Genomic DNA, 12,814 nt, shown 5'->3' with positions numbered 1-12,814 from the left:
GTTTAAAAATAATATTTTCCTAATTAATTCAGGAGTTGGATGCAAAGAGTAAAGAATGAGAGCTACAAGCAACTATAGTAGAGAGGAAGGAGCTCAAAGAAAATCCTTTTGTCATTGTATAGCTTTATCCATCTCTCAAAAAAGCTTTATCAAATTTAGTTCCTTCAAATTGGTAATGTATACTAGGATGCAACTGAAAATTACAGAAGAGAAAAAGAAGATAGACTTGTTGCTGAAAAAAGCTCAAGTATTCTTAAAGCTTGACAAAGTGAAAGAGAGATGATGATTGCCAAGCATAAGGTACAGCAATTTTTCGTCTTTGTATTTAGATGTTTCATTCTATGTAACTCCTAATAACTCCTGCCATAATGAATGTTCATGAACTGCATGAAATTATCATTTCAAACATGCTTAACTCTCTGGTAATATGGTGCTACGGTCATCTTCTGAACATTCCATTGAAGACAACTGCGTCCACAATAGCATTCTCAGAAATCTGCAGTGATGAAACAGCTTGAGCAGCAATCAAATCAGCCGATATTCCCATGTTATTGCTGTCACATCCCCTTGCAAAAGGCTCATATGAGACTGACCAGTTACAGTCTCTTACTCTGCTTCTGTGAACCGCTAGGTGAGGAAAGAACCCGTTTCTTCCGCCTGCAGAAAGATTGAGTTTGGCAGTACAATCCCAAGGCTTGAAACCCGTTTCTTGGTTTAGCATGGTTCGACACGAGTCATCAGAGTCCTCGCCAAGTAAGACATGCAGAGCAGCAGCCTCTGCAATAGCGGCACCTTCCTCGTCCAATCTTCTCTGTTCCTCTAGCTTTTTAAGCTTCTTCTTCTCTAACTCAGCCCTGATAGCTGCGGAATTAGCAAGAGATTTCTCCAGACGAATCTTTTTCTTCTCCGCTCGTTTGACACGCTCCAGCTCGTCTTTATCCTGCTTCTTCTTCTTGGCCAAGCTTTCTTCATCTCCTTCTTGATGTCCTTCCTTGATCCTTTGCTTCTTCTTCTCAAGCTCAGCCCTGATCGCTAACGAAGCAGCAAGATTTTTCTCAAGACGTCTCTTCTTCTTCTCGGCTTGTTTGATTCTATCCGCTTCATCTTTCCCTTGCTTCTTCTTCTTCTTCTTCCCATTTCCAACAATCGGCTGATCTTGTTTACGCATTAGGCTACTATTATCCATGACCTCTCTGTTCGTCTAGCTTTAGAACACACTAACGAATAAAAAAACAAAAACTTGCTTTTTCTTTGCTTGTGAAGAAAACAAAACCAAACTCAATGACTACTACACCCACTCAGGTACGTAGGTATACCTCATTTTACGAACGATACAATCCCAAACAGACACAACAGGAGACAAGAGAAGAGAGACGCTGTAGGAATCTGCAGACTTATCACTTGGAACCACTTGTCCCATTTTCTACAAAAGAAGAACTTTATTAGATTTGAGTAAAACCTAATTCAATCACCCGAGCCCCCAATTTTTCAGATCTATTTCCGAAATTCATCAAAATCAAACCAAAAACACGATTCAATCAAGTGCCTTTAGGCAATAAGAATCACACAGCAGACACCAAATCAAATTGATCTATGAACAAACTGAAGAATCAACGGAAACTCAAAGAGGAATCGGGTACTAACCTGGGCTAAATTGCATAGAAGCGGAATAACTCAAACAACTCTCAGAGATTTATCGGATGATAACGAGAGAGAAGACCAAACGTGGACGTAAAGTTTTCTCTTTGGATCCCAGAGAGGTTCAAGTATAGAGTAGAGAAACGTAGAGAGAAGGTTTCGCGCAACAACTAAAATAGGAGACGAAGTACACGAGACTAGCTTGAGGCCCATGTAGTATTAATCCAATAGAAATATGCCACGTGGTACCGTTAGAGGCGGTTCTAACAATTTCTCAAAATATACTTTTAACACCGTTAGTTTTTGTGGGTCCCACAATTCTCACCATTAGAGCATCTGTATTGGTGGGATGAGGAGAGAGGAAGAGAAAGTCCCTTGTTGTTGTTTTTTTTTTTTTTTTGATCATAGAAGAGTAAAGGACAGCCCTTAATTAAGGACTTTTCCCTTCTCTTTCTTCCTCGGTTCCCACCCCCTTCCCCTAAGGGATGCCTTAAGGACCTTCCAATAAAGATGCTCTAAAAGAATGTAAGACTTTTTGTGAAGTGGAAGTTTTCGATTGGGAGTGTAGGACTTGGGCGGTGCTAACTCAACTGGTGAAAGAAAACTCCGCTTTGGTGCAAATGACGCTGTGACAAAAGGTTGTCCTCAAAATCCAAGTGAACAACATCGGTAGCAAAAAGAAGAAACCAAATGAATACTGAAGACAGCTATGGTTTTTCTCTCGAACTAAGGAACATAGGTCCTTGGTGGCACACCTCACAACCACCTTTCACTCAATCTGAGAGGTGAGATCTACGAAGAACCTTGGAATAAGCCGATAGAGAAAAACGACTGGAGCGAGGTAAAGAGACAGGAACGGTGACGGCAGATTCGGGTACAGCTGACGGCTAATAGGATATCCAAAGCCCCTAAGATAACCCAGACGAGGCACGTCGGAGTTCTTGAGGAATCAAAGACACATGTGATACCCGACTATCCAGTGGAGAAGTCCAAGAATCCAAATACACCGCGAAAGGAGGCAAAACGAATGGGAAACATCATAGAGATGAGGCGGAGGTGAACTTGGCGGGAGTTTCGTGGGCTCTCTCACAGCACCAGGAGCACCGAAGAAGCTAGGCGAAAGCGAAGATCGAGATCAAAAGTGTTAGGGTTCGAGAGAGAATTTAGGGTCGCTTCCGTTAAGCCGTTGGTTCTTTCATCTTATAGTGATACACACTTGAAAAGTCGTTTTGGCATGAATGCTTTTAATAATGATTTTGTCCATGCATAGTAGGAGCCATAATACTAATACAATTGTAAGTTCAACCCGACTTTCAATCGACGGCAAGAATACAATTTGATAATATATCTATATCATTATTTGCAAAGTAATTTTTCGCATTAGAGCTCTCATTTAAAAGTTAGAGTGGTTAATATCGGTAGATCCTTAATGAAAAATATATAAATTACCTAAAAAATAAAAACGAATTTAAATTATTTTGATTAGATAAGTGATAAAACTAATAATATTAAGAATTATCCGACATTTTAAAGTATATTTTAAAATAAAAAGATAATTCTTATATATACTATGTTGTTATCTGAAAATATCTTTTATCCAAAAAGTTAAAAATTAAAATAAAAAACAGAAAACACTCTAAATTAATAAAATAATTTTTTAATTTTATATAACTGAAAATAGAATATTGAATGATTTTTAATATATATATATATAAATAATGAATTTAGTATACAAAGAAAATTTCAAAAAAATCATACTTAAGAATGTTCAAATGAAAAAATAAATAATAATTGGTTTAAAATATAAATAATAATTTATCATTATGATATTTTTAATTGGTTAAAAAATTATTAATAAAGTAATTGTAAAGTGTTTAGGTCCGCATGCCCGGACTAAATATCTAGTTTTTATATTATTTTGGAACAAATTTCAGATGTTACTAGTTTGCAAATTAACTCTCTTTTCTTGTATTATTTGGAATAAAAGCCTTTTATCTGCACACGTAATGGAATCGATTCTCAACGCGCCTGTAGCTTCCTTAACGCACTCTTCTTTTTTTTTACTTTGTCTAGAGGGTAATCGATCTCTTCTTCTCCTTCTCTCGTCTCTCTCTCTCTCTCTCTCCTCGTGAAATCAACCGAGCATGGAAGCATCGGAGCTACACGATCTCTCTGACGACGCCGACTACGCTGCCTCTCAACTACAAGTTTGCTCTTCTCTCACTCCTCCTCTTCCCTTAACTTTCTATTTCGCAATTCTCTGCAAGTCAATCTTAATCGCAATCGCAATCGCAATCGGATTCTTGTTGTACAAACCTAATCGCTATGAATCTCTCCGTGAATTCGTGTTCCTTGGTTTGATTATGTTTCTATCGCTTCAGGGATCGGCTAGCATGATGCGGTGCGACAGCGATAAGAGAAGCAGATCTAGTGATCCCGACGCCGCTGAATTAATATATTTGAAGGATAACGTCGCAATTCATCCCACGCAGTTCGCATCGGAGAGGATCAGTGGTCGTTTGAAGTTAACAAAGCAAGACGCTCTTCTCTTCCTGGTAATCTTTTTGATTGCTTCATCTACAGTTTTGTATTCAGTTGCTTACTCGTTGATACTTTGTATGGCTAGTCGTGGATTCCGTACAAGGGACAAACCTCTAATGCAAAGTTATCAGAGAAAGGTATATTCATACTTTGGAATCTTCGGAACTAAGATTAGTATCAAGAAAATGCCTTGAACTTGGTTTATTAGTTTCTCTATCTTTTGTAGACAGGAATCTTTATACCATCACAGCAGTTCCATTCACTGAAGTTAGGTCCATCAGGCGTCACACTCCTCCTCTCGGATGGCAGTATGTCATCGTTGTGCTCTCTTCTGGTAACTAAACCAGACCTTTATACTCTTGCTGCTGCTTTCTTGAGATGGATACTATTGATTCACTGTTTGGGATTGATCATTTGCGCTCAACAATGTTCTGGATACTGTTAATTTGTTATAAAATGACCTGCAGGACTTGCATTCCCGCCTCTGTACTTCTACAACGGAGGAGTTAAGGAGTTTCTAGCCACAGTGAAGCAACATGTTCTTCTTGCTAGGTTTGTCCCTGATGTGTGATGTTTATTTAGTATGGAACTGGATGAGTCGTTACATAGTTATGCCGGAAATAATATTGTCTTACATAAGCTTACCTTTTATAGGTCAGCAGAAGATGCAAACGTGTTCATTGTGAATGATTTTCAGAGTCGCTTGCAGGTAACTATAACAAATCATCTCCTGCTGTGTGGAGTGATCATTTTGGTTTATTTTATGGGCTAATATATTTTATGGTAATATCCGACAGAAAACTCTTTCTTCATTGGAGTTGCCAAGTTCACTGCCTGTTGCAAGTGGACAATCTACATACCCATTAGATGAAGTATATTCTAATGAAAGTCAAGGGGGAACAAGTGCAGGTGTCGACAACAGAGTTTCTAATCTTTCCCAGTATGGATTGAGGAAGCAGAAGAGTCATGATCCTACTCGTGATCTTTCAATTCATCTTCTAGAGAAGTTTTCTCTGGTTACTAAGTTTGCTCGAGAAACAACAACTCAGTTGTTTTCTGAAAACAATGGCTTTGGTTCCGCCGGCAAGAGATGGAATAACCAGCCCGTGCATAGTTACCCCGAAAAGCTGTCAAATATTGTTGAGGAAAAACATGATCAAAACCCTCATAGTTATCCTGAAAAGGAGCATCTCAATGATGAAGAAATTTATAATGACATTGATGTCCCTGCTGATCCCTTAGAGGTAAGGATTATATTTAGTTTATGTTTTTGTTATAAGCAATAGCATGTTGGTAGAAATTGTGTCCGTATATTGTGAATCTTCCTTTGCGCCATGATTCAGCATCTAGTTTTCTTCTGTGTTTTGTAAAGATTATCATTTATCTTAAATCTTTGGGGTAAAATCGTACTTATGAATTTGTTAGAGATTATGCCGTATAACTGTTCCTCCTTTGCAGTTTAACAAGTTGAGTTTGGTGTGGGGAAAACCAAGGCAACCACCAATGGGGTCTCAAGAGGTATGAACTTTCAAATGCTGTGTTTCATCTTTTTACTAAATGGTAGAGAAGAAATAGTATATCTCCAAGCATTATGGTGAAGTTTAAAATAACGACTTAGTACCCTGTTATAAGATATGTTTTGTTTTTTTGTTTGCAGTGTGTACGCACAAATTTCTCTTTTTTCTTATCATTTGCTTAAAAAATAAACTTTTCCTGGGTTCTCAGTTCACAGCATTCTTGGATTCTGAAGGACGAGTTGTTGAATCAAAAGCTCTTCGAGAGAGAGTTTTCTATGGAGGCATTGAGCACCATTTGCGAAAAGAGGTGAAATTTTCTATTTCAGATGAAAGTCGAATTTAGGCTTTTCGTAAGTATATGCAGATTGATAACTTAGGGTCACAATTACAGGTCTGGCCCTTTCTCTTGGGATATCATGCATATGAATCAACGTATGCAGAGAGAGAATATCTTCGATCTGTCAAACAGATGGAATATGCAACCTTGAAACAGCAGTGGCAGGTTCGTTCATCATAATTTGACATCTCTCAAAATCACTTAATATTGGCTATATAGTACTAGGCAGAAAAATGTCTGAGCTAGTTATATAAAACTGAGGCGTTCCTCGACCAGCTTATTTCCCTCATGTTCAATGGCATTCTTAACAAGTAGTTATTCTTTTTAACAGAGCATCTCCCGCGAACAAGCAAAAAGGTTCACAAAATATCGGGAGAGGAAGGGGCTGATAGATAAAGATGTGGTAAGAAGAGTTTGAGAATCTATTTTAATATTTTATGTATGCAGACTCATCGAATTCCTATTGAGCTAAATGCCTTGTTTATTTCTTCCTCTGCAGGTAAGAACTGATAGGTCATTTGAGTACTATGAAGGGGATGATAATCTGAATGTCAATATCATGCGTGATATTTTGTTGACGTACTCCTTCTACAATTTTGACCTCGGTTACTGCCAGGTACTGAGTTACAAGTTGGCTGTGTCCATACTGTTAGTTTCCATTTTGTTTTGAGTGTCTCCACGGGAATGCTGGACAGTCATCTATTTCTGGCTTTTGCATTGAATATTCCCACTGTGATTTAACTGACAAATGGTTTTGTGGTTTTTGCTTGTTAGGGAATGAGTGATTATCTGTCTCCTATCTTGTTCGTGATGGAGGATGAATCAGAAGCCTTTTGGTGTTTTGTGGCATTGATGGAACGCCTTGGACCCAACTTTAACCGTGATCAGAATGGGATGCATACTCAGCTCTTTGCACTCTCAAAGGTTTATAATTTTGGCTCGACAGCACCTCTGCGTTTTATATTTCTTCCTTTCTATCAGCATTCAGCATTAATTTTTGGGATCTGAATCTGGAGCCTTTTCATTTTCACTGTCCAACAGCTGGTGGAGTTGCTCGATAGCCCACTGCATAATTACTTTAAGCAGAATGACTGCTTGAATTACTTCTTCTGTTTCCGCTGGATCCTGATACAATTTAAAAGGTTTGTGTATTCTTCTCCACCTTTTCCAGTTTAAAATAATTTGAATACAGTTCCATCACACGTGGAATTTTGTTGGTTGTATTTGACTGTGGTGGAAACGTACATGTATCAGGGAGTTTGAGTACGAGAAGACAATGCAGTTGTGGGAGGTGTTATGGACCCAGTACCTCACAGAACACCTTCACCTCTATGTTTGTGTAGCAATCCTGAAGCGATGTCGCAGTACGATAATGGGAGAACAGATGGATTTCGACACTCTCTTAAAATTCATCAACGAGCTTTCTGGGCATATTGACCTGGATTCCACAGTCAGAGATGCCGAAGCACTTTGCATATGTGCTGGTGAAAACGGTGCTGCTAGTATCCCTCCAGGAACCCCTCCTTCTTTGCCTCTTGATGATGGTATCGTATATTCTCTGGACGATGATGTTTTGTAAGTCTTACAACTTTCCCTTTTCTTAAGGACATGTTACCAAAATTACGCGCAGTTATTAATTCAATGGACATATGTTTTTTGTTTTCTTTACTTGAGTGGCAAAATAGTTTGGTACATGTATTGCACTGGAGTTGATGTTTGATAAGATAAGGATAGGATCCACAATGAATCAGGGCTTATTACAATTCATGATTAATTCTTGCTTAGACTAATTGTATAATATGATTCGCAAAGTCTATGCAAGAATTTATCGCTCAGAGATAGAATCAGGAAAGTCCTAAAGGCTAAAGCAGAGGAAAGCAATCGGTGAAGGCAAAAGATGGGTCAAACAAAAGAGTGTCTGGGTTATGAGCAGTGAGAGGCAGGGGAGATTCTATGCGGGCGAAGAAGTTGGTCTCTTCCATCCAGGTAGTGGTAGTGCCCTCTTCTCCCTCTCCTCCTCCATGGCTTCCTCTCACTTCTGTAGACATAACTGGCTTGTCGACCCATGGAGTGGCTTCCACTGATTCAGTTGCATTTTGTTTCCTGGAACTGGATTTCTTGTTCAAATGGGTATTCCAGTAGTTCTTGACTTCGTTGTCAGTCCTACCCGGAAGGCGACCCGCGATCAACGACCATCTGGTGGTAGAAAAGAATTAAGTTAATCTTTGAGAAAGTGATGATGAATGGTAAAAGAAGAGGAAATACCGGTTGCCGAGAAGCTTATGCATGCGGATGATGAGGTCTTGTTCTTGAGGCGTCATGCCTCCTCTTTTGATGTTTGGTCTTAGGTAGTTCTTCCATCTCAACCGACAGCTTTTGCCTCCTCTCTTCAATCCTGAAACACAAGAAAACGTATTCCTAATCTTCCCAAAACTTCAACACTGATTCTGGAGTAACTGAAACGTATGTGGAGAGTTTGAATTCGGACCGGATCTACGAGAGATGTCTGCCCAGTTTCCTTCTCCATGAGTGTCGATATAGCTTCGAAGTATCATGTCTTCTTCAGGTTTCCACAACCCTCTTTTAACATGAGTCTTCCTTTCTTCTTCCCTTTTCTCCATCCTTCTTTGCCCTCCACAGTTTGAAAGTGAGGCGGTGTTTGCTATAAAATGCGCATAACGTGCGCGAGTTTCCAGCTTTAGTTCTAACATGTGGGGACTATCTATTAAAATTATTGAAGGGATAAAGGCTACTTTTCAAACAGTGAAACTACTGTAAATTCGTGCAAACCATAGCTGTAAAAGCTCTACTTCCTTTGTTTTTATCCGCAAGTATTGTTACGAAGGCAAACATATAATCAAGGCAGATCAAGGGTTGGAGATTGCCATCAACCTCGATACCTGCGCAACTCCATATACCATTCAGTCTCTTTCTTCAATCACACTGATATTTTATTCCTTCCTCTCTATACCAATACCAGTACCAATACCGACCTCTTTTCTTTATCACTGTGGAAACATCTACATTAGAGCTTAGAGGCCCTTGCAGAAATTCAGAATTGTTTATTCAAATAAGTTATTAACCATATTGTCCTTTCTAAGTTTTTGTTTCAACACACTTGAAAAGAGGAAAACAACATGTGCGTTTATAGCTTTTGAACTTGAGGGGTTCTTTATCACTCAAAAAGATAATGACATGCAGTTTCATTGTTTTGCTCAAAATGGTTGTTCGGCCGTGCATGCCCTAGATTAGTGCATACTATTGTATAACAAAATTAATATCCAACATACAAAGAGAAAAGAAACAATATTTTCGAAGTTTACCAAAAAAAAAAATATTCAACATATTAATTAACCAAAAGAGACTGAATTAGTTAGTTGTTCTGATATGGCTTCATATATATCTATATATATATAAATATGTGTGTGTGTGTGTTTATCGAATACGAGCAATATAATTAATGTGCAATAGGGTACCGTCACTTTCTCAAATAAAAAGAAACAAGAATATTGGTATATAATCAGTTACAAAAAAAAAAAGAATACTGCTATATATTTAGTTTACAAAAAAAAAATTGCTATAGAGGTCCTAAAAGAACAATACCAATAGGAAATGAGGTTTTGTGTAAATGTAACCAATGTGGAATCAAACATTATTTGTGTGTTCCACAGAAAAAAACATTATTTGCTTTCAAAGTAAATCGTGTAACAAAATAATTGGGCCATCGAGAAAATAACCCTGGAAACAAGCCAACAAAATGAACGAGCTCACAACGAAACCTGTGGATAATATGTCATGTGTACAGACAAGCTAGATAGTCTCTAGGGCTGGCATAAAATCCAGAATCCGAGATCTGAACCGAAAAACCCGATCCGTTATCCGATCCGAAATATAAAAAACCCAAACATGTTTTGTAAGGTGTTTTAAAACTTATTGGAATCCAAAATGTTATGAACCGAATCCAAACGGCTAATATAAAAAATCCAAAATTATTGTCAATATAAATATTTGAAATACATATATATATCGATGTATATAAGTATTTTCAAATACTCAATTCAATATTTATGTTGATATGATATATAAAAATAAATATTAAAATTTTAGATACTGTAACTATCAAATTAATTATAAATTAGTACTTCAAAATTTGCTCGTTGAAATATCAAGTCTACTCTATCTATAAGATAATGCATATTGTCTATATTGTCTACAAAAAATGTTTGTTTTTGTGCTTGATTTAACATTTTACTGTTATTTTATTCAATTTAATGTGTATTAGATTAAATTCTATTCATTTTAAGTATTTTTTATGTTTTGCTTTAAAATTTATTTTTGTTACTTCAGATATATCCGAACCAAACTTATATAACCGAAGTGGTAACTTTATGGATTTTAGGATGTAATACAAATTTGAACAGAACCTGAAGTATTATTATCTAACCCATTCATACTAATAAAATATTAGAACGTGACTTAGGAGCGTAAACCTGAAAATATGAAAATTCAAAATACCCTATTTGAATCCTAACAATGAGAGTAAGAACTAGAGTTATTTCCGAATCAATGAAACAACTAGAGTTACAGTAGTTTTGATCTTGCAGCTAGCATGCTGAGACACATGATGCGCATACCTGCTAAACAGTGTATCGATATTGATGGAATCTCCAAAGTGAGCTACGAGCATTGATTCTGTCACTGCTCTTATACAACCAGCTTCTTTTTTTCCTTCTCTACCTGATTGTGAGACACAATCCTCGTAACTATGGCCGAGATCAAATCCATGTGTCTCCAAGTCGTTTATTTGGAAGGATCCTTCTTCTCTTATTATCTCCTTAACTTCTTCCTTGGTCGGATCATAAAAAGGGATTTTGAACGAATTCACTTTTGATGCACTCAGAAGACCCTATACAAAAATCATGACAATCTTTGAAATCATGCGTACGTGAACATATCCAAATATGGATATTTTTTCCTTGATACCTCCAAGACTAAGTCACGGAGAGAGTTGGATAATAATGTCCAGCAATGACAACAATCCCTATACAATGGATCATCAATAGTGTTTCTGCCCATGATTGTAAGAATCACTCGTCCATTAGAAACCATCTCTTCCGACCGCACTTTCAGAAATGTTGAGAAATCTCTTTGGAATTGATTCAAGTAAGCATTGTAATTACTTAGAGGACTTGAAGCTGTTATGTACACATTCATGTTGTTCTTCTCGAGTCTGTCCGGAACCTTAAAGTCCAAAAATCCAATAGTTATATACAATAGAAACTCTAGAAATTAATACTCGATAAATAAAAATTTATCGATTTCGAGTTGGACCAAATTAAAATATATCATAAATCGATAAAATAATAGTTTTATAAATTTTATGTAAATGTATTGTCCCACTAGAATCATAAATTCATAATTTAGTTTATATAAGTTTTTAAATGAATTAATATATAGAGTTTTACTGTATTACAGTATGCAGAAGTTTAATATAAAATACCTTAGAGAGGAAATGAATACTGTAAACTGAATGTACCAAATGGAGAGAATTGCGAGGGAAAAGCCTATACTAAAAAGAACCAGGGACTCCAGATATGAAGCACGATCCTTCACTTGTCACTTTTTTCTTGAAGAGAGCTATGAACTTGAAAACTGCGTTGAAATCGTTACTAGGGAGATCATTCAAACAACATTCTATCTCTGGCTGTTTTTGGTTTCGTTCTTGACATAGCAAATTGATTGTGTCGACGATCTCAGACATCACTAGAAACGTGTTTTGTCCCGACGAACACCCAAAATCTGCGACTTTGACAGATTCAAGAAAGTCCAGGTTTGCGAACATTTCCTTTGTGTTTTTAACCAAGACCGGCTTGGTTATTGATAAAACTCTTCTCTGAAATAAACAAAGAGTGACAAAGAAATCAAGATATTGCTTACGATTTCGGAGATTATAAATATGTTCTTAGGCTCTCAGCGTGTTCACCCAACGTTATCTTATTAAAAAAAAAACTTATAACATTATTAACGTATGTAGTGAATTAAAAAAAAGGTATGCAGTGAATTGCACCCAAAAAACGTATGTAGTGAATTCTTCTAATTTAGGACTGTTTTTTTGGTTAAAAAAATTATATGGAAGATGAAAGAACCATAATAAGAGAATTGGCGGAGTAACTCTTATCTCCATCACCACCGTTCATGCATAGAGCACTCACATAAGGATATTTACTACTATCCTCTCCAGTCTCCATCGCCATTATTTTCACTTTTACCATTACACGTGCATCAGACACAAAAACTAATTTAAGATCCGTGCCATGCACGATAATTTTTTATTTAATAGATAAAATATATTTGGCGTATATGATAAAATTATTAAATAGTACAGTTTGAAAGTGTGTTGTTAGATATTGTGTAAAAATAAACCCTATTCAAATTTTATATAATATTTTATGTTCTTTGACATTATATTTTGAGGCATGTTTTTATTAATAATATTAGTAACTGATCTGGGAATATAATATATTAGTTCTAGTGAAAGAATAATGGTTTTTATACTAGTTAGGTCCTAGATTGGGGAACCTTTGTTAGTGAAGGAAAATATAGTGGATTACATTGGATATAGAAAAAGTCTAAAAAGGTTAGAGAAATAACTACTAAATATTCTTTAGAAATATTTGTATATATATCTCTAGAAACATTTGTATATAAATATTTACTGAATCAAATTTAGAGAAATAACTACTTAAATATTCTATAGATATATTTGTATATATATATATCA

At 36.5% G+C, this 12,814-nt stretch overlaps 3 protein-coding genes and 1 pseudogene across 3 annotated transcripts; 1 reads left to right on the top strand and 3 right to left on the bottom strand.

Moving 5' to 3' along the window:
- Positions 1-89: 89 nt before the first annotated feature.
- LOC106391497 (stress response protein NST1) lies at positions 90-1,807 on the bottom strand. Its single transcript, XM_013832167.3, has 3 exons — positions 1,645-1,807; positions 1,317-1,423; positions 90-1,217 (listed from the first exon to the last, which is right to left on the bottom strand). The coding sequence occupies exon 3, from the start codon at positions 1,184-1,186 to the stop codon at positions 440-442; it is 747 nt and encodes a 248-aa protein (XP_013687621.3). The 5' UTR covers positions 1,187-1,217; positions 1,317-1,423; positions 1,645-1,807; the 3' UTR covers positions 90-439.
- A 1,836-nt stretch (positions 1,808-3,643) lies between these two features.
- On the top strand, positions 3,644-7,780 carry LOC106391516 (TBC1 domain family member 15). Its single transcript, XM_048754115.1, has 15 exons — positions 3,644-3,845; positions 4,020-4,193; positions 4,265-4,316; positions 4,406-4,513; positions 4,647-4,731; positions 4,834-4,888; positions 4,977-5,423; positions 5,638-5,697; positions 5,905-6,003; positions 6,088-6,198; positions 6,365-6,436; positions 6,533-6,649; positions 6,808-6,957; positions 7,075-7,175; positions 7,288-7,780. The coding sequence occupies exons 1-15, from the start codon at positions 3,783-3,785 to the stop codon at positions 7,610-7,612; spliced, it is 2,019 nt and encodes a 672-aa protein (XP_048610072.1). The 5' UTR covers positions 3,644-3,782; the 3' UTR covers positions 7,613-7,780.
- On the bottom strand, positions 7,732-8,744 carry LOC106391508 (transcription factor MYB82-like). The gene is made up of 3 exons (XM_013832176.3): positions 8,522-8,744; positions 8,299-8,428; positions 7,732-8,229 (listed from the first exon to the last, which is right to left on the bottom strand). Exons 1-3 carry the CDS (start codon positions 8,742-8,744, stop codon positions 7,896-7,898), a joined length of 687 nt encoding a protein of 228 aa, XP_013687630.2. The 3' UTR covers positions 7,732-7,895.
- A 1,721-nt stretch (positions 8,745-10,465) lies between these two features.
- LOC106391525 lies at positions 10,466-12,303 on the bottom strand (annotated as a pseudogene).
- Between the last annotated feature and the right edge of the window lie 511 nt (positions 12,304-12,814).

This window comes from Brassica napus, chromosome A2, assembly GCF_020379485.1.
Source record: "Brassica napus cultivar Da-Ae chromosome A2, Da-Ae, whole genome shotgun sequence".
Lineage (NCBI taxonomy): Eukaryota > Viridiplantae > Streptophyta > Magnoliopsida > Brassicales > Brassicaceae > Brassica > Brassica napus.
This window is presented reverse-complemented; position numbering and strand designations above follow the sequence as displayed.

Excerpts from the sequence above, each read along its gene's own strand:
- LOC106391497 (XM_013832167.3), bottom strand. The coding sequence starts at position 1,186 with ATGGATAATAGTAGCCTAATGCGTAAACAAGATCAGCCGATTGTTGGA.
- LOC106391516 (XM_048754115.1), top strand. The coding sequence starts at position 3,783 with ATGGAAGCATCGGAGCTACACGATCTCTCTGACGACGCCGACTACGCT. Across the intron at positions 6,650-6,807 it reads TTGACCTCGGTTACTGCCAG|GGAATGAGTGATTATCTGTC; the intron begins GTACTGAGTTAC and ends TTTGCTTGTTAG. Across the intron at positions 7,176-7,287 it reads ATCCTGATACAATTTAAAAG|GGAGTTTGAGTACGAGAAGA; the intron begins GTTTGTGTATTC and ends TACATGTATCAG.
- LOC106391508 (XM_013832176.3), bottom strand. The coding sequence starts at position 8,744 with ATGTTAGAACTAAAGCTGGAAACTCGCGCACGTTATGCGCATTTTATA. Across the intron at positions 8,429-8,521 it reads AGACATCTCTCGTAGATCCG|GATTGAAGAGAGGAGGCAAA; the intron begins GTCCGAATTCAA and ends CTTGTGTTTCAG. Across the intron at positions 8,230-8,298 it reads CATAAGCTTCTCGGCAACCG|ATGGTCGTTGATCGCGGGTC; the intron begins GTATTTCCTCTT and ends TTCTACCACCAG.